Source organism: Hemiscyllium ocellatum, chromosome 2 (assembly GCF_020745735.1).
Source record: "Hemiscyllium ocellatum isolate sHemOce1 chromosome 2, sHemOce1.pat.X.cur, whole genome shotgun sequence".
In the NCBI taxonomy this organism is placed as follows: Eukaryota; Metazoa; Chordata; class Chondrichthyes; order Orectolobiformes; family Hemiscylliidae; genus Hemiscyllium; species Hemiscyllium ocellatum.
Window position 1 is genome coordinate 11587001 of NC_083402.1, and position 27383 is coordinate 11614383.

Consider the following 27383-nt stretch of genomic DNA (forward strand, 5'->3'; position numbering starts at 1 on the left):
ATTCCTTTTCATTCCCATTATTTTTGTTTAATTATGTTCCTTGATGTCAAGGGCATCACTGTCACCTTCCCAGAAGTTCAGCTCTTTTGTTGTGTTTGAACCAAGGCTGGAATGAAGTCTAATGAAATGTGACCTCCGGTTTAATGCCTAATACCGCAAAGATTATAACAATGTTTAATTTTTTTTAAAAAATCCCTATTCCTTCTGTCTGTATAGATGCTTTCTTCTCTTTATACTTGGCCTGTTGTTAAATCGCTTGATGTGTTCAACTCACTGGGTAGCTTGCTGGAAATCAAACCCTGCTATTCCTATAGTTGTCACAAAACTTATACATTTCATCAAAGTATGTAAAGTTCCTAATTTACCCATTTTGATAAACTCAAATTAACCAAGCAGTGTTGTTTTTACCTTTGACAAGAACTATTTATTACAAATAGATTCTGATACAGATAAATAACGAGGAAATATAGGCAAATTTTAGGGAAGTGAAAACTAATAGGGTTATGATAATAGGGAAGTTTAACTCACCCAGTACAGGCAGTTCTGCTATAATGCATCTTTGGTGAACGCGAGTTGGCTGTAACATGATTGGGTGAATAGGGAACACTTTGTAAAGTGCAAACTTTTAAAGTGTGTGTTGGCTATATTGCAATTAGATCGCCAGCACTTTCAATGTTGTTTGTATTATGCAATTTGTGTAGCGGGGGATTACACAGGAATGCAACAATTGCATTCTGGAAGAACTGCCTATTAACTGGAATTACTGATGTGTGAAACTTTGGAGATACCAGAATTCTTAAAAAGCATCCAGGGCAACTTTTTGAGGCAGTATGTAGAAGACTCGATAAGAAAAGAGACAGTTCTGGTCTTAATTAAAGGTAACAAAGCTGGGCATGTTGATGTAACAATGGGGGAGCATTTTGCGATCCTAACTTCAGTAGATTGAAGATTAATATGGAAAAGGATAAAACGGGTGTTAAATTTAAAACTCCTTCTGTAGGAACACTGATTTTAATACGATCGGATAACATTTGGCCAGAATGAACTGGGATCACCCATTCAGGCTAGTTCTCCTCCTCTCATGGACATGGCATAATTCATTGCTTTAAAGTGTGTACAAATTGAAAGGCAAAACCTTGCTTGTATCAGTCATTATACCCCATACAATTTTCTTTGTATTTTCATTTTTGCTGAATTCTGACTTGGCATATTTTCAATAATTGGTTGACAGGACTGCAGTTTGAGGAGGAAACTTTCTTTAAGGAGAATGCCATTGTAAATTTCAAGTGCATATTTACCTAAAGGCCTCAGCTTCATAATGAAAATGCTGAAACATTTATTTACTCATTTCAGTTCATGATGAAATTTGTATTCTGGTTTTAGCATTTTGATTTTGATTACTTTTTCATGTTATATATGGATGCTTATCCAATTTGAATGCTGTTGAATGTTTTTCCAAACTATTTTCACGGTGTAGAATTTCAATTAGCCTCTGGAATGTCAGACTTGTTGTTTTACTGAGGTAACTCGCTTTGCTCAATATTTTTCAATGCATCGTGGTCAAATGTGAAGAGTTCATTCCAAGAAGTGGTAGGGTGCAGGATGTGTGGTGGTTCAGAGTTGGGGGGGGGGGGGGCACTGTTGCAGGGAGAGGTTTGATTGGGAATGTGTTGCAATACCGGGAAAAGAGGACATCCCAAATACAAGGACAGAATCAATTTAATTCCGGTGAAGGATTAACTGAGTAATGATGACATAGTTTGATATAATTGATAGGGCACCAACTCATTGGAAGAATGTGGATGAACAAATTCTAAAGGAAATTGCAGAAGGGCACATAATTTATGAAGGCTTATAATGGGAGACCTCATTTTCCGAATATAGATCGGAATAGTAATAGAGTAAGGACCAATAAAGGACAAGAGTTCCTCGAGTGAACTCGAGACAATTGTCTACAGCCATGCAGAGTCATAGTCGTAGAGATGTACAGCACGGAAACAGACCCTTCGGTTCAACTCCTCCATGCTGACCAGATATCCTAATCTAATCTAGTCCCATTTGCTAGCACTTGGCTCATATCCCTCTAAATCCTTTTCTATCCATATCTCCTTCCAGATGCCTATTAAATGCTGTAATTGTACCAGCCTCCATCACTTCCTCTGGTAGCCCATTCCATACATGCAACACCATCTGTGAGAAAACATTGCCCTTAGGTCCCTTTTTTATATCTTTTCCCCCCTCACCATAAACCTATGATCTCTAGTTCTGGACTCCCTCACCCCAGAAAAAAGATCTTGTCTATTTATCCTATCCATGCCCCTCAGATTTTCTAAACCTCTATAAGGTCACCCCTCAGCCTCCGACGCTCCAGGGAAAACAGTCTTAGCCTATTCAATCTTTCCCTATAGCACAAATTCTCCAACTCTGGCAACATCGTTGTAAATCTTTTCTGAACCCTTTCAAGTTTCACAAGTTCCTTCTGATAGACTATTCTCTTCTGGCAAAGGTGACGTTATGTTGTTATCTGCATGCTAAAGTTTTTTCTAAGTCCAACCTATAAAACCTCATTTGATCCTTCCAAGATACCAATTCCTCAGCTAATAAAGCCATATGCTATCTTAACTACTTTACCTACCTTAAGGGTCTCCTTTTCCTTCCAAATTTGTTTGTTAATGTCTGTATACCAGAATCCGCAAAAAATCTCCTTTCAGGCAACCGCTTTTAAGCAATAAAGTTGAGAACAGGTGTTTTAAGTTGGCTAGAAGAGGAACTTGCAAACAGTAGTATTTGCTGCCCTTTTTCTTCTAGAAGATTGTGGTTGTGGGTTTTGACTATCCTGTCCATGAGTCTCTATAAGGTCACTTCTCAGCCTCTGACCCTCCAGGGAAAACAGCCCCAACCTATTCAGCATCTCCCTATTACTCAAATCCTCTAACATTGACAATATCTTTGTAAATCTTTCCTGAACCCTTTCAGGTTTCACAACATCCTTCCGATAGAAAGGAGACCAGAATTGCCTGCAGTATTCCAAAAGTGGCCAAATCAATGTCCTGTATAGCTGCAGCATGACTTCCCAACTCCTATACTCAATACTCTGTCCAATAAAGGAAAGCATACCAAACGCTGCCTTCATTATCCTATCTACCTGTGACTCTACTTCAAAGAACTACGAATCTGTACTTCAAGGTTTCTTTGTTCAGCAACACTGCCTAGGACCGTACCATTAAGTGTATAAATCCTGCTCTGATTTGCTTTTCCAAAATGCAGCACCTCACATTTATCTAAATTTAAACTCCATCTGCCATTCCTCACCCCATAGACCCATCTGATCAAGATCCCATTGTACTCTGATGTATCCTTGTTGGCTGTCCACTACACCTCCAATTTTGGTGTCATCTGAAAACTTACTAACTATATCTCCTACGTTCATTCCAAATCATTTTATATAAATGCCGAAAAGTGGTGGACCCAGCACCGATCCTTATGGCACTCCACTGGTCACGGGCCTCCAATCTGAAAAACAACCCTCCCACCACCACCTTCTGGCTTCTACCTTGGAGCCAGTTCTGTATCCAAATGACGAGTTCTTCCTGTATTTTGTGAGATCTAACCTTGCTAACCAACTTCCCATGAGGAACCTTGTCAAACGCTTCACTGAAGTCCATGTCTACCGAGGTCTACCAGGGTATTGGGCTGAGATGTGGCAGATGGAGTTTAATTTAGATGTGATCTATATGTTTCCTAACCAACCAGAGAGGAGGTGCTACTAGACCTGTTCTTGGAAATGAGGTGAACCAAGTGTCAGTGGGAGAATACTTAGAGGGTAGTAATCACTGTACCACAGGCTTAAGGTGACTGAGGAAAAAGGTAATGAACAATTCCAGAATAAAAATTAATTTTGAAAAGCCAACTTCTCTGTATTAAGAATGAACCTGTGTCAAATGAATTGAATTCAAAGGTTGGCAGAAAAGGTAGTTGAACAATGAGCTACCTCCAGAGAAGTGTGTGTTCTGGTATGGTCATGGTATATTCCCTCCAAAGGGAAAGAAGGGGAAATGAAATCTAGAGCTCCCTGAACAGGAATGATGATTCAGAAGAGAAAAAAAGTTAGGTAGAAAACGCAAGTGAGAATCAGGATATAGGAAGGTCAGACAATGTAGAGTGGTGCAATGGAAGTGTGCTGGTCTTAGATGTCAATAGATCAAAACCATCCTCTACAATTTAGCTTCTTGAAAAATGTTCATTCTTACCTACACTTCCATGACATTTTTGGCACTTCTGGTAGTGTCTCTACCCCTGGACCAGGAGGTGTGTAATAACATCCAGGTATAATTAATAAGTTTGCAGATGGCACCAAAGTTGGAGGTCATAGAGGTGTACAACATGGAAATGGACCCTTCGGTCCAACTCATCCATGCTGACCAGATATCCTAACCTAATCTCAACTCATTTGCCAGCACTTGGCCCACATCCCTCTAAACTTTTCCTATTCATGTATCCATCCACATGCCTTTTAAATGTTGTAACTGTACCAGCCTCAACCACTTTGTCTGGCAGCTGATTCCAAACACTCACCACCCTTTCTGTGAGAAACGTCACTTAGGTCCCTGTTAAATTTTTTCCCTCTTGCCCTAAACCTATACCCTCTAGTTCTGGATTACCACATCCCAGGGAAATTACCTTGTCTATTTCTCCCATCTATGCCACTCATGATTTCATGAACCTCTGAGGTCACCCCTCGCTCTCTGACGCCCCAGGAAAAACAGCCCCAGCCTATTCAGCCTCTCCCTATGACTCAAGTGTTCAAACTCTGGCAACATTCTTGTAAATCTTTTCTGAACCTTTTCTAGTTTCACGACATCCTTCCGATAGGAAGGAGACCAGAATTGAACACAATATTCCGAAAGTGCCGTAACCAGCGTCCTGTACAGCCGCAACATGATTTCCCAACTTCAATACTCAATGCTCTGACCAATAAAGGAAAGCATACCAATTGCCGCCTTCGCTATCCTATCGATCTGCGACTCTACTTCAAGGAAGTATGAACCTGCACTCCAAGGTCTCTTTGTTCAGCAACGTATCTCAGGACCTTACCATTAAGTGTATAATTCTGCTCTGACTTGCTTTTCCAAAATGCAGCACCTCAGATTTATCTAAATTAAACTTCATCTATCATTCCTCAGCCCATTGGCCTACCTGATCAACATCCTGTAATACTCCTGAGGTAACATTCTTCGCTGTCCACTGCACCTCCAATTTTGGTGTCATCTGCAGACATACTAACTGTACCTCCTATGTTAACATCCAAATCATTTGTACGAATGATGAAAAGCAGTGGACCCTGCACCAATACTTGTGGCACACCACTGGTCACAGACCTCCAGTCTGAAAGGCAACCCTCCACTACCACCCTCTGTCTTATACCTTCATGTCAGTTCTATATCCTCCGTCCATACTCATTCGCTGTTTTACACAAAAAGTTTGTTTCCTGATTTCACTTTTTCATACATTTTCTAATCAAACTGTTCAGTGATGGTAGTGCACATATTTGGAGTGGGGGGGGTTGTAGTGGACAGTGAAGAATTTTACCTCAGAATACATTGGGATCTTGATCAGATGGGCCAATGGGTTGACGTGTGGCAGATGGAGTTCAAATTAATAAATGTGAAGTGCTGCATTTTTGGAAAGGCAAATCAGAGCAGGAATTGTACACTTAATGGTAAGGTCCTGGAGTGTGTTGCTGAACAAAGACCTTGGAGTGCAGGTTCATACTTCCTTGAAAGTAGAGTTGAAAGTGAAGAAGGCATTTGGTATGCTTTGCTTTATTGGTCAAAGCATTGAGTATAGGATTTGGGAGGTCGTGTACAGGACATTGGTTAGACCACATTTGGAATAGTGTGCGCAATTCTGATATCCTATCAGAAGGACGTTGTGAAATTTGAAAGGGTTCAGAAAAGATTTACAAGAATGTTGCCAGGGTTGGAGGATTTGAGCTATAGGGAGAGGCTGAACAGGCTGGGGCTGTTTTCCCTGGAGATCAGAGGCTGAGGTGACCTTATAGAGGTTTACAAAATTGAGGGGTATGGATAGGGTACATAGAGAATGTCTTTTCCCTGGGGTGGGGGAGTCCAGAACTAGAGGGCATATGTTTAGGGTGAGAGGGGAAAGATATAAAAGAGACCTAAGGGGCAACTTTTTCAGAGGATGGTGCGTGTGTGGAATGAGCTGCCAGTGGAAGTGGTGGAGGCTGGTACAATTACAACGTTTAAAAGGCATGTGAATGGGTATATGAATAGGCAGAGCTTGGAGGTATATGGACCAAGTGCTGGCAAATGGGACAAGATTAATTTAGGATATCTGGTCAGCATGGACAAGTTGGAAGGAGTGTCTGTTTCCGTTCTGTACATCTGACTGTGAATCCGAACAGGACAAAAGTGAGGACTGCAGATGCTGGGGATCAGAGTCTAGATTAGAGTGGTGCTGGAAAAGAACAGGTCAGGCAGCACCCAAGGAGCAGGAAAATCTGTGTTTCAGGCAGGAGCCCCTCATCAAGAATGAGCATTCCTGATGAAGGGCTCCTCCCCGAAACATTGATTTTCCTGCTCCTCGGATGCTGCCTGACTTGCTGTGCTTTTCCAGCACCACTCTGACTCTGAACAGGTTGGTTTAGAAAAAGAGGTTACATTTAAAAAGTGAAAATGAGAAGAGTGAATATGCATAAGCAGCCATTGCAATGAAAGGATGAATGGGATCAATTAGGGGCCAAAAAAGGGACTCGTGCATGGAGGTGTCTTTGTCTTTACCCAAGGAAGATGCTTGCAGTCCCTAGTGTAAAAGGCAGAAATTCAGTAGCTAAAAAACTTAAAATTCATGACTGTCTGTACTTAAAGTTGGCAAATTACTTCGAAGTTGTGTAATAACCTGACTTGGACCTATATCACTCTTTCTTCACTGCTGCTAGATCAAAATTCTAGAATTCACTTTCCAACAGCCTTGTGTATGTGTCTACCCCCCAAGGACCACAGCAATTTCAAGAAGGCAACTTATCACGTTCTCCGGGACCATTGGGCCACCATCCCTAATTGGTAATGCCCATGTCTCATTAACAAATAATTGGAAAAGAAGCCCCACCCAATGTATTCACCCTTGCTGCTCTCTGAGCACCAACCGGCGGAAGCACTGTGTAGGCGAACTGACTCTCAGCTTAAGGCGGCAGTATGTTGTGACTGGGAAATTTTCTTGTTGATGTTTAACCTGATGACAGGAAGTTGCTTGGGTAGAAGCTTTTACAGCTTTATTCTGCTGTTTACCCCCTTTTTAATCTCTTGGTCCTACTTTCCTAAATCTTAAACTGTTTCTAGGCCTTGGACATACTATTTTTTCAACAGTTTAATATGACACCTCCAATAAGAAGCAATCTAACCATTGTCCCTTAACATTCAATGGCATTGCCATCACTGCCCAACTAACACTCAACATTGAGGGTTACCATTGACTAGAAATTGAACTGGATTAGGCAAAGGTGAGGACTGATGAAGGGCTTTTGTCCGAAACATTGACTCTCCTGCTCCTCAGATGCTTCCTGATCTGTTATGCTTTTCCAGCACCACACACTGAACTGGATTAACTATTGCAAATACAATGAATTGAAGAGCAGGTCAAAGGCTAGGATTCAACAATGAGCAACTCACCTTCTGACTTCCCAAAGCCTGTCTACTATCTACAAGGTTCAAGTGAGGAGTGTGATGGAATGCTCCCTACTTGCTTGGACGAGTGCAGCTCCAAAAATTCTCAAGAAGCTTGACCATTCAGAGCCAGTCCAGTGCAAAGCAATTCACTTGCTTGGCACTGCATCCACAATCATTCACCATCATCTCCACCAATGCTCAGCCGTAGAATATTTACAAGCTTCCTTCAACAGCACCTTCCAAACCCATGATAACTTTCATCTAGAAGGACAAGAGCAGCACATAAATAGGGACACCGTATACAAGCTCCCCTCCAAGTCACTCATCATTGTGACTTGGAAGTATATTGTTATTCCTTCAGTGTCACTAGGCCAAATCCTGGAATTTCTTCCTTGAGGGCATTGAGTCTACCTACAGCACATGGACTGCAGTGGTTCAAGAAGAAAGCTTGCCACCACCACTTCAAGGGCAGCTAACGATGGGCAACAGATGTTGAGTGAATAATCAAAACAAAACCATGACAATAAAGTATTATCTTAATTGTTACCATAACATCTAAAAAAAATCTGTTCATTTCTAGGCTTTTTGTGAAGAATTGGAATCAATGATTCAGGAACAACTCAAGAAAGGAAAAAATCCTACTAGTCTACTTGCATTACAGCAGATTGCAGATTTCATGACAACAAATGTACCTAGTATGTACCCTGCTGCACCACAGGGTGGAATGGCTGCATTGAACATGAGTAAGTACAGTTATTCTGTGGTGTGAAGTTTTCTATTAAACCACTGAGACGGAGTTACTTCTGATAATTGAGTTCTCTATTTACTGTTGAGTTGTAAATCACAGATCTGATCTTCCCAAGTGCTGCCTTTGTATTATCTGCCAACAATCAGATTTGCTGGCACTTACAAAGATTTAATGAAATCTTGACGAAACACTCCAAACCTGTACAGTTATCCATCTACGTCAGTGCTCCTCTTATAGTAAAAATCCTGTTCTTTTTGTAAAGTAGTGTTAAATAATTTAGTTTGTGGGTTTGAAAGCTCTATTTACGGTGAACACTCCAGATGAGTATAATGCCCTACTATGAACATTTGGTTAATTTTTTCAGTAACCAAATACACCCGAATTGCTTTTATTCACTACTTAGTCCTACGCATAGTAAAGATGGAAGTGGGTACTGCAGATGCTGGAGATCAGAGTCAAGATTAGAGTGGTGCTGGAAAAGTACAGCAGGTCAGGCAGCATCGGAAGAGCAGGAAAATTGATGTTTTGGACAAAAGCCCTTCATCAGGAATGAGGCTAAGATTCTCTGGGATGGAGAGATAAATGGGAGGGGGTGGGACTGGGGAGAAGGTAGCTGAGTGTGCAACAGGTGGATGGAGGAAAGGATAAAGGTGATAGGTCAGACAGAAGGGTGGAGCAGATAGATGGTAAGGAAGATAGGTGGGACAGGTCAGGAGGACAGTGCTGAGCTGAAAGGTTGGAACTGGGGTAAGGTAGGGGGAGGGGAATTAAGGACACTGGTGAAGTCCAGCTCAGCACTGTCCTCCTGACTCTCCTGCCAATCTTCCTTCCCACCTATCACCTATAGCCCCACCTCCATCCACCTACTGCGCACTCAGCTATCTTCTCCCCAACCCCACCCCCTCCCATTTATCTCTCCATCCCCGAGGCATTCCTGATAAAGCGCTTTTTTTTTCTCACCCTGCCTGACCTGCTGTGCTTCTCTAGCATCATTCTAATCCTACACTTAATAAGTCAATTGAAGACTGAATCTGATGGCCTTCAGTGACCAATCATCAGTTGATACCTGGGACAGTGAAGTAAGAATCTCAAGGATATCATCTGCTACTTTAGATAGCAGAGAAGTCAGGCTTTGTATAATGAGAAAGTGGAGAGACGTTGGGCTTTGTGTTGAGAGAAGGTGGATCAGTAGGGAAAACTGACATTACCTTTCCATTAGAAGTTTGGTGAAATGCATTGCTGGGGACAATGTAAAAGAACATGCATATGAGGATATAGATTAGGTGCAGAAGTAGACCATTTGGCCTATCAAATTTACTTTGCAATTTGAAGAGGAAAAGAAAGATCTGCAGCTGTTGGAAGTCTGAAACAAAAGCAAAAGTTGCTGGAGAAACGCAGCAGGTCTGAGAGCATCTGTGGAGAGAAAGCAGAATTCATGTTTCTGAACAGCTTTCTCTCCTCCGATGTTACCAGATCAGCTAAGTTTCTCCAGCAATTTGATTTTGCTGAAGTTTGAGTTGGTGCTTTTGATTGTGGCCACTACTTTCCAATCTATTCCACATATCTTTTTTTATTATTATGTCAGTCAAATATCTGTTCAACTCAGCCTTAAAAATATTCAGTCACTTTTCTTCCACAATTCTCTGGGAAAAGAATTTCACAAGTGCACAGGCCTCAGAAAATTTTCTCCTCATTGCCATCTTACATAGAAGAACAGTTTATTTTAAATCTTTTTCTTCTAGTTCTAGTCTCTTCCAAAGAAGAGCATTACCCGCCATTCCTCCAAACTTCAAAGTTCCAACCTGTCTAGCCTCTCATAGGCACCCCCTTCGCCTTTAAGAATAAGTTGAGTGAACCCCTCTGCACTTCCAATGTTGAATTTTTTTCTTAACTGAGGAGACCAAAATTCGCCAATGTACTGTACAACTGTAGCAAAACTTAACTATTTTTATATTTCACTCTCCTTGCAATAAACATTTCATTTGCCTTCCTAATCCCTTGATGTACATGCATACTAACTTTGATTCATGCCCAAACAGTGCTTAAATATCTCTACTGCAGAGCTATGCAGTCTCTCTCCATTTAAGTAATATTCTGGTGTTCTGTTTTTCCTGCCAAAGTGGTCAAGTTCATATTTTACCATTTTATGCTCTATCAAATTGTTGCTCGCACATTTATCTCTTTCATAGACTCATTGTATCAGCTTCACAACTTTCTCTTCTGTCTATCTTTTGTCTCATTAGCAAATTTAGCAACTTTACATTCAGTCCTTTCCTTCAATATCAATTGTAAAGAGTTGCAGCTGTAGTGCTGATTTCTGTGATGCTTGTTACATATTGCTAACTAAAAAATGATCCATTAATCCCAACTGCTTCTAGTTAGATCAGTAATTCTCCATTTAAGCTGATATGGTGTGCACACATTCTTATGATTAATAACGTTTGAGCTACGTTGTCAAATGCCTTTTGGACATCCAACTTCATCACATCTATAGGTTTCTCCCTATCCATGTTGCTTGTTACTTTATCATGGACCTGTAACAAATTAATTGAATATAATTTCCAGAGAGCCATACTTTCATATTACCATTGCATATTTGTGAAGAGAAACATATAGTCAAGGATGCTGCAGAGCTTTAAAAAGACTAAAAAATAATAAAAGTGAAGATACACTAAAATTGTGATTTAGGTACACAAACTTTGTTTTTTAAGGTTATAGAAGGAAGGAGAAATTGAAAGAACTAAAGATATTCCATACTTCTGACATCTATAAAAAGTTGAGACCCTGGTGAGTCTTGATTTCAACAAATTGTGGAAGTTGGTAAGCTTTCAAAATTAAGAATAAGGAAAGGAAATTTGAGAGCACTGCCATAAAAATTGTTAAAATAGAGAAGGATATAAAGGGAATATCCGTGTGAATGGAAGGCAAAGGCTAGGAGTGAAAGTGAACTATCTTGTATCCTGGTCAAAAAAGTCTCCCAGAAAAGCAAGCAGTATTCAAATCTTAGACTTGAGCTCCACAACTCTTCGAGGCTTACTGCATAATCAGGGATTGAGTTAGTCCTATTTCATCCATATGTCTAAAAGGTTTTAATCTGTTTTTGAAAAGTGAGACAATTTGATTAATTTTGATTCAAAAGATGTTTGGGTGATTCAATGCTTGTTGGAAAATTTCAAGTGTTTAGTATAATAGAAAATATAACAGCATAGAAATAAAAATACGGTGCTGGAGAAACTCAGGTCTGGTAGCATTTGAGAGAGAGAACTAAAGTTAATGTCTTTAGTCCTGTATGATTGTTGTTTGCACGGTTCCATGTAGCATGATTATGTGTAACTTAAAAAACCAAGGATCGGCAAAAATTATCATGAATACAATGGAGTATGGGAGAGCACTAGTGATAGCCATTAAACTCATGGCTCTATCTTTCACACTGACACTGATTGTAGTGAATTGATTGATTTTTTTATCTAATAAGGTCAAGAGTTTGACTTTGTTGATCACAAAAGCATTAATTTCTAACATTTAACAGAGGTAAGCTCTCTTTCCAGATTATTCAGAGACACCAAAAAGGCTTACTTGGGCTGTTTCTTTTCTGCTCTTATTTCTCCAGAGGGCCAACAGGATTATGATCACAGAATAAAAAGCCTAAGCTGTCAAACTGTTACCCATGCTCTAACTTGCTATGGGTAATGAATGCACCGAGAGAAAAGGAAAGCATTTTATGTCACATCTTTCATCTCCTCTAACCATCCCAAATTATTTTGTTGCCAGTAAATTACATAGTTGCTGCTGTTAATGGCCATACAACAAACAATTTATATTTAAAGAAAGGTTACACAGATTGTGATAAATAATCAATTAATCAGTTTGACGTGTTGCCAAGGACATAGAAAACTCCTGATATCCATTGGTGAAGTGTTGTTGGATCTGTTATACTTGAACAGGCAGATGAAGATTTGTTTTAACATCTTATTTCAAACATAAGATCTCAAAGATTACTGTATTAAAGTATTAGTCCTGATATTTGTTTGTATCTTCTAGTTGGGCTTGAAAGTATAATTAGGTGAAAGTGAGGACTGCAGATGCTGGAGTTCAAAGTAAAGATTAGAGTGGTGCTGGAAAAGCACAGCAGGTCAGGCAGCATCCGAGGAGCAGGAAAATCGACATTTCAGGCAAAAGCCCTTCATCAGGAATGTACAATTCTCCTGGCTCCCAAATGCTGAGAAGAACAAAGAAAATTTCCAGCCCAGGAACAGGCTCTTCAACCTTCCTAGCCTGAGCCGATCCAAATATGCTGTCTAAACCTGTCGGTCAATTCCTAAGCATCTGTATCCCTCTGCTCCCCACCTACTCGTGAATCTGTCCAGACACATCTTAAATGAATCTACTGTGCCTGTCTCTACCACCTCTGTTGGCAATGTGTTCCAGATGCCCACCACCCTCTGTGCGAAGTACTTGCCGCATGTATCCCCCTTAAACTTTCCACCTCTCACCTTGAAAGCATGACCCCATATTATTGAATTCTTCACCCTGGGAAAAAGCTTGTCTCTATCCACCCTGTCTATACCCTTCATGATTCTGTAAACCTCAATCAGGTCCCCCCTGCCAACTCCGTTTTTCTAATTAAAACAAACCTAACCTACTCAACGCCTCTTCATAGCTAGCACCTTCCATACCAGGCAACATCCCCATAAACCTTCTCTGCACCCTCTTCAAAGCATCCACATCCTTTTGGTAATGTGGTGACCAGAACTGTACACAATATTCTAAATGTGGCCAAACCAATGTCTTGTACAATTTTAACATGACTTGCCAGCTCTTATACTCAATACCCCGTCCAATGAAGACAAGCATACTATATGCCTTCTTGATCACTCTATCCACCTGTACAGCAACCTTCAGGGTACAATGGACCTGCACTCCCAGATCTCTCTGCCCATCAACTTTTCCCAAGGCCCTTCTGTTCATTGTATAATTTGCTGTAGAATTAGTCTTGCCTAAATGCTTCACCTCACATTTGTCTGGATTGAAATCCATCTGCCACTTTTCTGCCCAACTCCTCCAGTCTGTCTATATCCTCCTTTATTCTCTGACAGTCCCAAATGCTTTCTGCTACTCCACCAATCTTTGTGTCATCTGCAACCTTGCTGATCATACCAACAGTGCCCTCTTCCAGATCATTTATGTATATTACAAACAACAGTGGCCCCAACACTGACTCCTGTGGAACACCACTGGTCACCTTTCTCCATTTCAAGAAACTTCCTACTACTGCTGTATGTCTCCTGTTGCTCAATCAGTTCTTTATCCACCTAGCTAGAATACCCTGCACACCATGTGACTTCACTATCTCCATTAGTCTACCATGCGGAACCTTCTCAAATGCCTTACTAAAGTCCATGTATATGACATCAACAGCCCTTCCTTCATCTATCATCTTGGTCACTTCCTCAAAGAACTCTATTAAGTTGGTAAGGCAAGATCTCCCCCACACAAAATCATGTTGCCTATCACTGCTAAGCCCATTCTTTTCTAAACCTAAATAGATCCTATCCCTCAGTACCTTCTCCAGCAACTTTCCACCACTGACATCAGGCTCACTGGTCTGTAGTTACCTGGAATATCCCTACTACCCTTCTTGTACAGGGGGACAACAGGAGCAACCCTGCAGTCCTCCTGGCACTTCACCTGTACTTAAGGATGCCACAAAGATATCTGTCAGGGCCCCAGCTATTTCCTCTCTCACCTCCCTCAACAACCTGGGATAGATCCCATCCGGTCCTGGGGATTTGTCCACCTTAATAACCTCTAGCCTACCCAACACATCTTCCCTACTTATGTCAACGTGATCCAAATTAATCAAAATTCTATTTCTAATCTCAACATTCATCATATTCCTCTCCTCAGTGAACACTGATGCAAAGTAATCATTCAGAATCTCACACACAGCTTTCCTTCATTATCCTTTAGTGGACCAATTCTTTCTCTAGTTACCCACTTGCTTCTGATATAAGAATAAAATGCTTTGGGATTCTCCTTAATTCTGCTTGCTAAAGCTATTTCATGACCCCTTTTAACCTACTTGATTCCTCGTTTAAGACTTGTCCTACTCTTCTGATTATTCCTCCAGGACCTGTTCTGTTCTTAGCTGCCTAGACCTTATGTATGCTTCCCTTTTCCTCCTGGCTGGTTGTACAATTTCTTCTGTCATCCACGGTTCACTAATCTTGCCCTTCCTATCCTTTGCCTTCACTATCCTGCACTATCTTTAACCTATCTTTGAAAGCCTCCCATATATCAATTGTGGACTTCCCTTCAAATAGCTGTTTCCAATCCATATTTCTGAGCACCTGCCTAATTTTGATATAATTGGCCTTGGCCCAGTTTAGAACTCTTCCCTTAGGACCACTCTCATCTCTATTTATAAGTATTCTAAAACTTACAGAATTGTGGTCACTGTTCCCCAAAGAAATCCTCCACCGCAACTTCTACCACCTGTTCTGGCTCGTTTCCCAGTACCAGGTCCAATATGGCCCCTTCCCTCGTCTGGCTGTTGACCTACTGCTCTAGAAAAAACTCTCCTGGATGCTTCTTACAAATTCTACCCCATACAGACCTCTGGTGCTAAGTGTATCCTAGTCAATGTTGGGAAAATTAAAATCTCCCATCACCCCTATCCTATTGCCTCTATATCGTTCCATAATCTATTTACCTATTTGTTGTTCTATCTCATGCTCACTGGGAGGCCTGTAATACAGCCCCAACTATGTAACTGCACCCTTCTTATTTCTCAGCTCCACCCATAATGCCTCACTACCCAAGACCTCCTTTAGTGTCTTCCTTTAGCACAGCCGTGATTTCATCCCTGACCAGCAATGCAACTCCATACCCCCACCCCTTTACTTCCCTGTCCTGTCTGAAGCGTCTTTATCCTGGAACATTCAGTAGCCAATCATCATGCCTTTCCTTCAACCAAGTCTGTGTTTGCAATACTGTCATACTCCCAGGCACCAATCCAAGCCCTAAGTTCATCTGCCTTACACACTATATTCCTTGCATTAAAGTAGATGCATTTCAGGTCACCAGTTCTTTTGCACTCATCTGCTCCCTGCCTACTCTTCCTTTTATAAATGCTATCTTCATGATTCTTACAGTCTCCAGTCTCCACCTCGCTGCCTACTTGTTTTCTCTTCTGGTTCCCAGTCCCCTGCCACATTACTTTAAAGCCTCCCCAACAGCAGTAGCGAAAACTCCCCCAAGGACATGGTTCTGGCCTGGTTCAGATGTAGACCATCCATTTTGTAATAGTCCCACCTTCCCCAGAACCGGTCCCAATGTCCAACAAATCTGAACTCCTCCCTTCTTTATCATCTCTCAAGCCATGTATTCATCCTACCTATTTTTTCATTTCTACACTGGCTAGCACATGGCTCTGGTAGTAATCCTGAGATCACTACCTTTTGAGGTCCTCCTCTTTAACCTCTCTCCTAGCTTCCTAAATTCTTCTTTCAGGACCTCATCTTGTTTTCTACTTATCGTTGGTGCCTATATGCAACAAGACAACTGGCTGTTCACCGTCTCCTTTTAGAATGTGCTGCAGCTGATCGGTGACATCCCTGACCCGAGCACCTGGGAGACAAAATACCATCTGGGAGTCCCGTTTTCGGCCACAGGACCACCTACCTACTCCTCTCACAATAGAATCTCCAATGACTATGGCCGTGCGAGTCTTTTTTCCCGCCCATCTGAACAGCAGTGCCCACCACGGTGCCATGATCTTGACAACTGCTGCCCTCTCCTGGTGAGCTATCTCTTTCCCCCCCCCCCCCCCCCCCCCCCCCCCCCCCCCCCCCCCAATCAGTATCCAAAATGGTATAACTGTTTTGGAGTTAGATGACAGCGGGGGACACCTGCACTTCCTTCCTACTCTCTTTGTCTTTTGGTCACCCATTCACTGTCTCCATCAGAAATTCTAACCTACGGTGTGACCAATTCACTAGACGTGCTATCCACTACCACCTCAGCTTTGCGGATGCTCCACAGTGAGTCCATCCGCAGCTCCAGAGCTGTCATGCAGTCAACCAAGAGCTGCAGCTGGACACACTTCTTGTAAGTGTAAGAGTCAGGAACCGTCCAACATGTTCCTAAGCTCCCACATTGAGCAAGAGGCACATTCCACGGGTCTGAGGTCCCCTGCCATTGTAAGCTTAGCTTTGTGAACTAACTAAGACCAAACAGTGCACTTAAATATATGAAAAAGTAAGGTTAAAAAAGATAAGAAATAAAAGCCTTACCTTAGAGTCTCTTTCTTCCGGTTGGGTGGTGGGGAGGGGAGGGGGGGTGGGGGTGGGAGTGTTGGGGGGGAGATACTACACATGTAGTATCTTGGGTTTAGCCACTGCCCAAACATAAATTTAAGCCCTTACTTTCCCAGCAGTCCTAGCTTCACCTCACCTTCTCTCCTCGCTGCTCTGTCAAAATGGAGGCCTGACTCCCTTTTTAAGCAGGAAAACCAATCCTTTCCGGCAGCCCTCGCTTCATCTCACCTCTCCTCGCCACTCTGTCACAATGGAGCGTTAACTTGAAGATTTTTTTAAAACTCATCTAAAATATACAATTGGCAAAAAAGAAAGTGCCATCAAAGAGCACCTAGGATGACAGCATCACTGACAAGATCGATATTTGTTGCCCTTCTGATGTTGCCGCGTTTTTGAATAGCTGCAGTATTGAAAATACACTCTGAAAGCTGTTAAATGAGGCAGTCCAGAACTTTGATCCAATGACAATGAAATGTTGAAAAAATTCCACATCATCTGATGTGTGACTTGGAGATGGTAGTATATCTTCATTCCTGCTGCCAGTTGCTTCTGATCTGGTAAACTAGTGCTGAATCAGTTCAAGAGACACAGGACTTGGGAGGAAAAGTAGACCCTTCAGCCTTATGAGCCTGTTCCGCCTTTCAATAAGGTCATGACTGATCTAGTTGTCTCAACTCACTTTTCTGACTGCTTTCACAATACTTGATTCTCAAACTATCTAATTTCTACTATTCTTCAGAAGTCGTTATTTATAAAATAATTCTCCATTTGTGGCAGTTTCTAATTAAATGAGTATCTATTTCCTCTTTGCTGAATAAATTTCTTTAACTGAATGCTACTGTTAACACATTGCTGTGCTGCTAATTGTGTATGTTTGTTTTTTTAAGGTCTTGGAATGGTTACCCCTGTGAATGATCTCCGAGGATCTGAATCCGTTGCATATGAAAAAGGAGAGAAATTGCTACGTTGTAAGCTAGCAGCCTTCCACAGACTGGCAGACCTCTTTGGATGGTCACAACTTATCTACAACCACATTACAGTAAATTGAGCTCCATGCATTCGTCTCTTTTCAAAATAAAAGTTTAATATATACATAATCCTAGTTTTACTGACTGGATGAAAATGTACATTTTACTTTGTTCTTTCTGTTCATAGCAACTTAGTTTGCTGAACTTAAGTAGATGGTGAAAAAAATGGTTTGTGTAAATGTGATTGAGAAATGTTTTATCACAGTTCTGTAGTTAGATTTCGAATTGGTAAATTTCTTTAAAGTCTCCTCAATAAAATTCAACAGACTTTTTTTTTTCCTGTTTAATGTACCTGTCAGTTTTGTGACTCTGCAGTGTGTCTCAGCACAACTGAATTAGTAGATGTATGGTACTTACATTTTTGGAGGTTTCCTGTGCTACTATGTTGCACGCAATGATTGTTTGTGTCTGATTTCATGTGAAACCACTCTGCTATCTTGTTTAATAGTCTTGGTATACAAGGCTGGTGTCAGAATAACTGGATGGGGTGGTGGAGATGTTGAAGCAAATTACAGAACAGCAGGGACAAAACTGAAAGGAATTAAACATAAGAATAAATGAAAATAAAATAGTCACACTGGAAGCTGAAGTAGGTCCCTGAGAAAAAGACTGATTGGCAAACTAGATCTGATGCAACACAGGATACAAGAAGACGACTCTTAGATGAACTAAAGTTAACAGAAGAATGGCAGGCCATTCAGAGCGCGATTGACTCCCTGCTCCTTGGATGCTGCCTGAGCTGCTGTGCTTTTCCAGTGCCACACTTTTGACTCTGATCTCCTGCAGTCCTCACCTTCTCCCAGGAGAGCATTGGCAGGCACTGATGGGAATTTCAATGGCTAATGTTCTGGAGTACATTTAGAAATAGCTCTAGCGTCATTTTCCCAAGTAGTGCCCCGGTTAAAGCTGCTTGAGTTTCCTGCAACTTACTTAATACCTGTCTGCAACGTAGAGCACCTAATTCATAGAATTCATTAATAGAGTCCTTACAGTGTGGAAACAGGCCATTTGGCCCAACAAGTCCACACCGACCCTCCGAGGAGTATCCCACCCCATTCTCCTGCACTATTGCTGTATATTTCCCCTGACTAGTCGACACATTCCTGTACACTAATGGGCAATTTAGCATGTCCAGTCCACCTACCCTGCACATCTTTGGACTCTTGGAGGAAACCAGAGCACCTGGATGATACCAATGCAGACATGGGGAGAATATGCAAATTCCAAAAGTCACCTGAGGCTGGAATCAAGCTGGGGTCCCTGATGCTGTGAGGCAACAGTGCTAACCACTGAGCCATCGTGCTGCTTTATAATCTTCTGTTGTATCTTAGTTTTCTTTTCAGTAATTTTGAAGACTGTTTGGATGAGTAAATTAGTAGTAATCAGTGTCACTGATTTACATGACTAAATGCAAAAAAATCATTGCTTTGAAAAAAAAATTTGACTCAAATTTCTGTAACCTGAACAAATTTCTGTACACATTGTACAAAACAAAACTATGTCCTAAACACACACACACACGACATTTTTACAGTATCGTAGACAAAAATAATTTTAGTAAACAGCACACTTAAAATTTTCTCATAGTGGAAAGAAAATCTATAAATTTCCAGTTGATTCCCAATTGGCAAATGCCACCTATCTCTGAAATGTTACTGTTTGTCCAGGTTATATGGGTTTTGAATTGTCTAAATTACTAGCAATATGATATCAATTATTTAAGTAACTCTTACATCAAACCCTTAGCTTAGGGCAGGAATCTTTTCTTATAACTTCAGCTTAGCTACAAACTGTACTTGTGTGGATTTCCTTTTCTTAAAAGCATTGTGTATTCATTATAAAATGATCATGTAATAATTGAAGGCAAATTTTTTTTACTGTTGTTTCCTATAGGTCAGAGTCAGCTCTGAACAGGAACATTTTCTCATTGTACCTTTTGGACTTCTTTACAGTGAGGTCACTGCATCTAGTTTGGTGAGTGAGGAGGACCAAGTTTACATTTTAAATGCTAATTATTTGATCAACTTGGTGTTCCATTCAGCTTTGCTTTGGAAATTACATTATTTCTGTTAACATGTTTTATAAACTGAAATATTACCGTAACAGCAAGGCTATAATTTTCTAATGTATATCTACAACAACTTTATTTTTCTTTAAAGTTGCCTTTTCTGAAATTTTCCAAGGTGAATGATTGGCGTCATTTGAGCGAAATGATAAACTTGACTGTAAGGTTAGGAGCAAAAATAGATAATTTGGCCATCAGAGTCTGCATCTGATAATCTGCAACTGTTCCATTGTGCCTTTCCTCCCAAACGCTGATTACCCTTTGATCAAATATCTATCTATCTCCAGCCTTCAATATATGTAATGACTCAAACTCTACAGTCCCCGTGATAACAAACCTCATAGATTCTTTGAGAGAAAGAAAATCAACCTCACCTGTCTATTTCCATATAATCCATCTACCAGATTTTTGTCCATTCACATAACTTGTCTATATCACCACTTATCTTCAAACCTAACTGTGACATATGAAACTTGGTGATAGTACATTCAGTTCTGTCATCCAAGTCATTAGTATGTCTGGTAAATAATTGTGGCCCTAACACTGGCACTCCACTAGCTACAGATTGTCATCATGAAAATGCCTCCCCTATCCCAACTCTGTCTGTCTGTGCTAATATACTACCCCCAGTACCAGGGTCCTTACTAAGTAGCCTAATATTGAACACTTTTTTTTGGAAATATATATACTGGAGGGATTCTTCTGGTATAGTTGTAATATCCATGCTTCTAAGCCAAGAGACCCAAGTTCAAGTCCTACCTGTTCTGGAGGTGTGTAATAATATCTCTGAATGGGTAGATTAGAAGATATCTGTTGCCTCCACTGAAACACCTTTTATCTATCCTGCTTGTTACCTCCACTGAATTCAAAAAAAAATGATCAGGTGAAATTTCTCCTTTGTGAAGTCATGCTGAATCAACCTATTTATATATGTTTCTAAATATTGTTATTACATCCTTTATAATGGACTCTAGCATTTTCTCAATTACTGGTGTTAAATTAATTGGCCTGTAGTTAGCTTTTGTTGTCTCCGAGTCAGAGTTGTACAGCATGGAAATACACTCTACGGTCCTACCTGTCCATGCCGACCAGATACACCAATCCAATCTAGTCCCACCTGCCAGCACCTGGCCCATATCCTGCCAAACCCTTCCTCTTACTTTCCTTTTTGAATAAAGATATTGCCATCTCAATTTTCTAATTTTCTAAGACTTTTCCAGAAACTAAGGATTCTTAAAAGAAATAGAATTAAGGAGAATCCAAAGGGTTTTTACAAAAACATTAAGGACAAAAGGGTAACTAGGGAGAGAATAGGGCCCCTCAGAGATCAGCAAGGCGGCCTTTGTGTGGAGCCACAGAAAATGGGGCAGATATTAAATGAATATTTTGCATTAGTATTTGCTGTGGAAAAGGATATGGAAGATATATAGACTGTAGGGAAATAGATAGTGACATCTTGCAAAATGTCCAGATTACAGAGGAGGAAGTGCTGGATGTCTTGAGACGGTTAAAAGTGGATAAATCCCCAGGACCTGATCAGGTGTACCTGAGAACTCTGTGGGAAGCTAGAGAAGTGATTGCTGGGCCTCTTGCTGAGATATTTGTATCTTCGATAGTCACAGGTGAGGTGCCAGAAGATTGGAGGTTGGCAAACGTGCCACTGTTGAAGAAGGGCTGTAAAGACAAACCAGGGAACTATAGACTGGTGAGCCTGACCTCCGGTGGTGGGCAAGTTGTTGGAGGGAATCCGGAGGGACAGGATGTACATGTATTTGGAAAGGCAAGGGCTGATTCGGGATAGCCAACATGGCTTTGTGCGTGGGAAATCATGTCTCACAAACTTGATTGAGTTTTTTGAAGAAGTAACAAAGACGATTGATGAGGGCAGGGCAGTAGATGTGATGTATATGGGCTTCAGTAAGGCATTCAACAAGGTTCCCCATGGGAGACTGATTAGCAAGGTTCGATCTCATGGAATACAGGGAGAACTAGCCATTTGGATTCAGAACTGGCTCAAAGGTAGAAGACGGAGGTGGTGGAGGGTTGTTTTTCATACTGGAGGCCTGTGACCAGTGGAATGCCACAAGGATCGGTGCTAGGCCCTCTACTTTTTGTCATTTACATCAATGATTTGGATGTGAGCTTAAGAGGTACAGTTAGTAAGTTTGCAATGGATAGCGAAGAGAGTTACCTCAGATTACAACAGGATCTGGACCAGATGGGCCAATGGGCTGAGAAGTGGCAGATGGAGTTTAATTCAGATAAATATGAGGTACTACATTTTGGGAAAGCAAATCTTAGCAGGACTTATACACTGAATGGTAAGGTCCAAGGTAGTCTCAGCCACTCTCAGACAACAACTCACCAGAACGAAGTACCCGATACCCAGCATGAGCAAAACCAATGTAGTGTACAAAATCCCATGCAAGGACTGCACAAAACACTACATAGGACAAGCAGGAAGACAGCTAACAATTCGCATCCATGAACGCCAACTAGCCACGAAACAAGACGACCAGCTATCCTTAGTAGCCACACACAGATGACAAGCAGCATGAGTTTGACTGGGACAACACTACTATTATAGGACAAGCCGAACAGAGAACAGCCAGGGAATTCATAGAGACATGGCACTCTTCCACAGATTCAATCAACAAGCACATCGACCTGGACCCAATATACCGACCACTGCAACGGACAGCTGGATCTGACAACTGGAAGCGGCAGAGACAAATCACTATTAATGCCGGAAGAAACATCACAGAAGTGCTTCACAGGAGGCTCCCAAGCACTGAGGATGTCACCTAGACAGGAGACAAAACGTCTGCAACACAAATTCCCAGCTCGGCGAACAGAACCACAATGAGCACCCGAGCTACAAATCTTCTCATAAACTTTGAGGTCCTAAGTAGTGTTGCTGAACAAAGAGACCTTGGAGTGCAGGTTCATAGCTTATTGAAAGTGGAGTCACAGGTAGATAGGATAGTGAAGAACGCGTTTGGTATGCTTTTCTTTATTGGTCAGAGTATTGAGTACAGGAGTTGGGAGGTCATGTTGAGGCTGTACAGGACACTGGTTAGGCCACTGTTGGAATATTGCGTGCAATTCTGGTCTCCTTCCTATCAGAAAGATGTTGTGAAACTTGAAAGGATTCAGAAAAGATTTACAAGGATGTTGCCAGGGTTGGAGGATTTGAGCTACAGGGAGAGGCTGAACAGAATGGGGCTGTTTTCCCTGGAGCGTCGGAGGCTGAGGGGTGACCTTGTAGAGGTTTACAAAATTGAGGGGCATGGATAGGATAAATAGACAAAGTCTTTTCCCTGGGGTTGGAGAGTCCAGAACTGGGGGGCATAGGTCTAGGTTGAGAGGGGAAAGTTATAAAAGAGACCTAAGGGGCAACTTTTTCACACAGAGGGTGGTAAGTGTATGGAATGAGCTGCCAGAGGATGTGGTGTGGAGGTTGGTACAATTGCAACATTTAGGAGGCATTTGGATGGGTATATGAATAGGTTTGGAGGGATATGGGCTGGATACTGGCAGGTGGGACTAGATTGGGTTGGGATATCTGGTTGTTGAGGACAGGTTGGACCGAAGGGTCTGTTTCCATGCTGTACATCTCTAAGATTCTATTACTACGGATACATCCAGTATTCCTGTAGCTACCTCCCTTTTAATATCCTACCTAACCCAGTATGTACGAGGGACTTATTAGCACTTAGTCCCATATACCTTTTCTCCAGTAATGGTGATAGTTATTGTATTCATTTCCTCTTCCCTTTTGCCCTTGATTTAAATGTTTTTGAAATGCTATTAATGTCTTAACTCCTGCCATTTCCTGGTTCCCCATTTAAGATTTTGCCAGATTCATTCCCCATTTGTTCATTTTGGTCCCTCTCCTTTTTATATGTTTAAAGAAGCTTTTGCTGTTCATTCCAACATTATAGTTTACTTTAACCCTCATCACTGTAATTTTGGTCACCTTTTGATAGATTTTAAAATGTTCCCAATCCTCTGCCTTTCAATGTCGCAAAGTTTAGTGGCATGTTTTCTTTTCAAAGTGGGAGGCAGCAGCCAAGAGTTCTTCTATAATGTGTTCTCGTACGATCCTGCATTATAGAAATGTTGTGCTTTAGAAACAGCGCTTAAGTATTGGCGATGTAATCACATTACAGCCAACACCTGTTTTAAAGGTTCATACTGTAGAAAAAGGGTCCCCATTTCATCAATTATGTTACAGCGCAATCATGTTTACGAAATGCATGTTATAGCAGAACAACCTGTAATGGTGGTATTGCTGGACTGTTAAGCCAGAGACCTAATTAATGTTCTGGGAATCTGGGTTCGAATTCTGCCATGGCAGATGGTGGGTTTTGAATTTAGTAAAAATCTATAATTAATAATCTAATGATGACCGTGAGTCCGTTGTCAATTGTTGTAAAAACCTAAAGGTTCACTAATGTCCTTTTTAGGGAAGAGAGCTGCTATCCTTACCTGGTTTGGCTGACATGACCTACTCCAGACCCACATTAACACCATTGCGTTAAATGGACAATGAATGCTGGCTTAGCCAGTGATGCCTTCATTCCATGAATGGATTTTTTTTTATAAAATGATGCTTTCTTTAATTTCTCTGGTGAGCCATAGTTGGTTTATGCCCTTTCTGGAACCCTCTTTCCTCATTGGGATATATCTTTGCTAAGAGTCATGAACTGTCTTTGTAAACAATTTTAAAACAATTCATTTACAAGATGAGGGTGTCAGTGTCTGGGAGAAAGTGAGCACTGCAGATGCTGGAGATCAGAGCTGAAAAATGTGTTGCTGGAAAAGCGCAGCAGGTCAGGCAGCATCGAAGGAGCAGGAGAATCGAAGTTTCGGGCATAAGCCCTTCTTCAGGAATGAGGAAGGTGGGCCAAGCAGGCTAAGATAAAAGGTAGGGAGGAGGGATTTGGGGGAGGGGCATTGGGAATGCGATATGTGGAAGGAGGTTAAGGTGAGGGTGATAGGCTGGAGAGGAGGTGGGGGCGGAGAGGTCGGGAAGAAGATTGCAGGTCAAGAAGGCGGTGCTGAGTCCGAGGGTTGGGACTGAGATAAGGTGGGGGGGAAGGAAATGAGGAAGCTGGAGAAATCTGCATTCATCCCTTGTGGTTGGAGGGTTCCTAGCGGAAGATGAGGCGCTCTTCCTCCAGGTGTCATGTTGCCATGGTCTGGCGATAGAGGAGGCCAAGGACATGCATGTCCTTGGCGGAGTGGGAGGGGGAGTTAGTGTTCAGCCACAGGGCAGTTGGGTTGGTTTGTGCAGGTGTTCCAGAGGTGTTCTCTAAAATGTTCTGCAAGTAGTTGGGCTGTCTCCCCAATGTAGAGGAGGCCACTTCAGGTGCAGTGGATGCAGTAATTGTGTGTGGAGGTGCTGGTGAATTTGTGGCGGATATGGAAGGATCCCTTGGGGCCTTGGAGGGAAGTGAGGGGAGAGGTGTGGGCGCAAGTTTTGCATTTCTTGCGGTTGCAGGGGAAGGTGCCGGGAGTGGAGGTTGGGTTGGTGGAGGGTGTGGACCTGATGAGGGAGTCACTGAGGGAGTGGTCTTTCCGGAACGCTGATAGGGGAGGGAAATATATCTTTGGTGGTGGGTCTGTTTGGAGGTGGCGGAAATGACGACGGATGATAAGATGTATGTGGAGGTTGGTGGGGTGGTAGGTGAGGACCAGTGGGGTTCTGTCCTGGTGGCGATTGGAGGGGCAGGGTTCAAGGGCGGAGGAGTGGGAAGTGGAGGAGATGCGGTGGAGAGCATCATCAACCACATCTGAGGGGAAATAGCGGTCTTTGAAGAAGGAGGCCATCTGGGTTGTTCGGTATTGGAATTGGTCCTCCTGGGAGCAGATGTGGCAGAGGCAAAGAAATTGGGAATATGGAATGGTGTTTTTACAGGGGGCAGGGTGGGAGGAGGTATAATCTAGGTAGCTGTGGGAGTCGGTTGGTTTATAGTAAATGTCTGTGTTGAGTCGGTCGCCCAAGATAGAAATGGAGAGGTCTAGGAAGGGGAGGGAGGAGTCTGAGACGGTCCAGATAAATTTAAGGTAAAGTGGATGAACTGTTCAACCTCTTCGTGGGAGCATGAGGTAGCACCGATACAGTCATCGATGTTGCAGAGGAAAAGGTGGGGGGTGATGCCAGTGTAGTTGTGGAACATGGACTGTTCCACATATCCAACGAAGAGGCAGGCATAGCTGGGGGCCCATGCTGGTGCCCATGGCTACTCCTTTGGTTTGGAGGAAGTGGGAGAAGTTGTTCAGAGTGAGGACCAGTTCAGTCAGTCGAAGGAGGGTGTCAGTGGAAGGGTACTGGTTGGGTCAGCCAGAAAGGAAGAAGCAGAGGGCTTTGAGGCCTACGTGATGGGATGGAGGTGTGTAGGAATTGGATGTCCATGGTGAAGATAAGGCGTTGGGGACCGGGGAAACGAAAATCATGGAGGGCGTGGATGGTGTCCTGAACGTAGGTGGGGAGCATGGATGTGGAGGGCGTGGGTCAGTGTCTAGGCCAGCATTTATTGCCCATCTCTAATTTGCCCAGAGGACAGTTAATAGATAACCACTTAGTTGTTGTGGTTCTGTTCGCCGAGCTGGCATACTTAAACTACTGGACTTGTGCCTCACTACACACTTTGCATTCAACAACCAGATATACGAACAAATCAACGGAACACCCATGGGATCACCAATCTCGGGACTCATAGCAGAGGCAGTTATGCAAAGGTTAGAACAAACAGCCCTACCACAAATTCAACCCAAACTCTGGGTCAGATATGTCGATGACACGTTTGTAATCACCAAAAACACGGAAATAGAAAAAACACACCGGATCATCAATGCCACACTCACAGGAATCCGATTCACGAGAGAAGAAGAAGAAAAGGATAGCCAACTCCCATTCCTAGACGTGATAGCACAGAGAACACCGGTATTGGGGAATTGGTGGACTCAAAACCCAATACGTCCCCAGGGCGTGATGCTCTACATTCCAGAGCACTTACGGTAGTAGCTCTAGAAATAGCAGATGTTTTGGTGATCATTTTCTAGCATTCTGTAGACTCTGAAAGAGTTCCAATGAACTGGAGGTTAGCTAACGAAACCCCACTTTTTTTATAAAAAGGAGGGAGAGAGAAAATGGGGAATTATAGGCCAGTTAGCCTGACATCGGTGGGTGGAGGAAAATACTGAAGTCAGTTATCAAGAATGTGATAACTAAGCATTTGGAAAGCAGTGACAGAATTGGAGCGAGTCAGTGTGGATTCATTAAAGGGAAATAATGCTTGACAAATCTTCTGGAAATTTGAGGATTTGACCTGTGGTGTGGACAAGAGTTAAAAGGTTAGTAAGGGGAGTTAAAGCTCATGGTATCAGGCATAATGTATTGACATGGATAGAGAACTGGTTGGTATATAGGAAGGAGAGAATTGGAATAAACTGGTCCATTTCAGAGTGGCAGGAAGTGACAAGTGGGGTGCTGCAGGGGTTCTGTATTGGGATCCTAGCTGTTCACCG

The 27383-nt window shown here is 42.1% G+C and overlaps 1 protein-coding gene across 4 annotated transcripts in view; it reads left to right on the top strand.

Moving 5' to 3' along the window:
- The window catches only part of add1 (adducin 1 (alpha)), a 170951-nt gene that overhangs the window by 64758 nt on the left and 78810 nt on the right, over nucleotides 1-27383 (top strand). For all 4 annotated transcript variants that reach the window (XM_060834616.1, XM_060834598.1, XM_060834589.1 and 1 more), the window contains 3 exons: nucleotides 8269-8431; nucleotides 17642-17793; nucleotides 19676-19756. In XM_060834616.1, the coding sequence (XP_060690599.1) occupies nucleotides 8269-8431; nucleotides 17642-17793; nucleotides 19676-19756 (396 nt within the window). The remainder of the gene's footprint in view (nucleotides 1-8268; nucleotides 8432-17641; nucleotides 17794-19675; nucleotides 19757-27383) is intronic.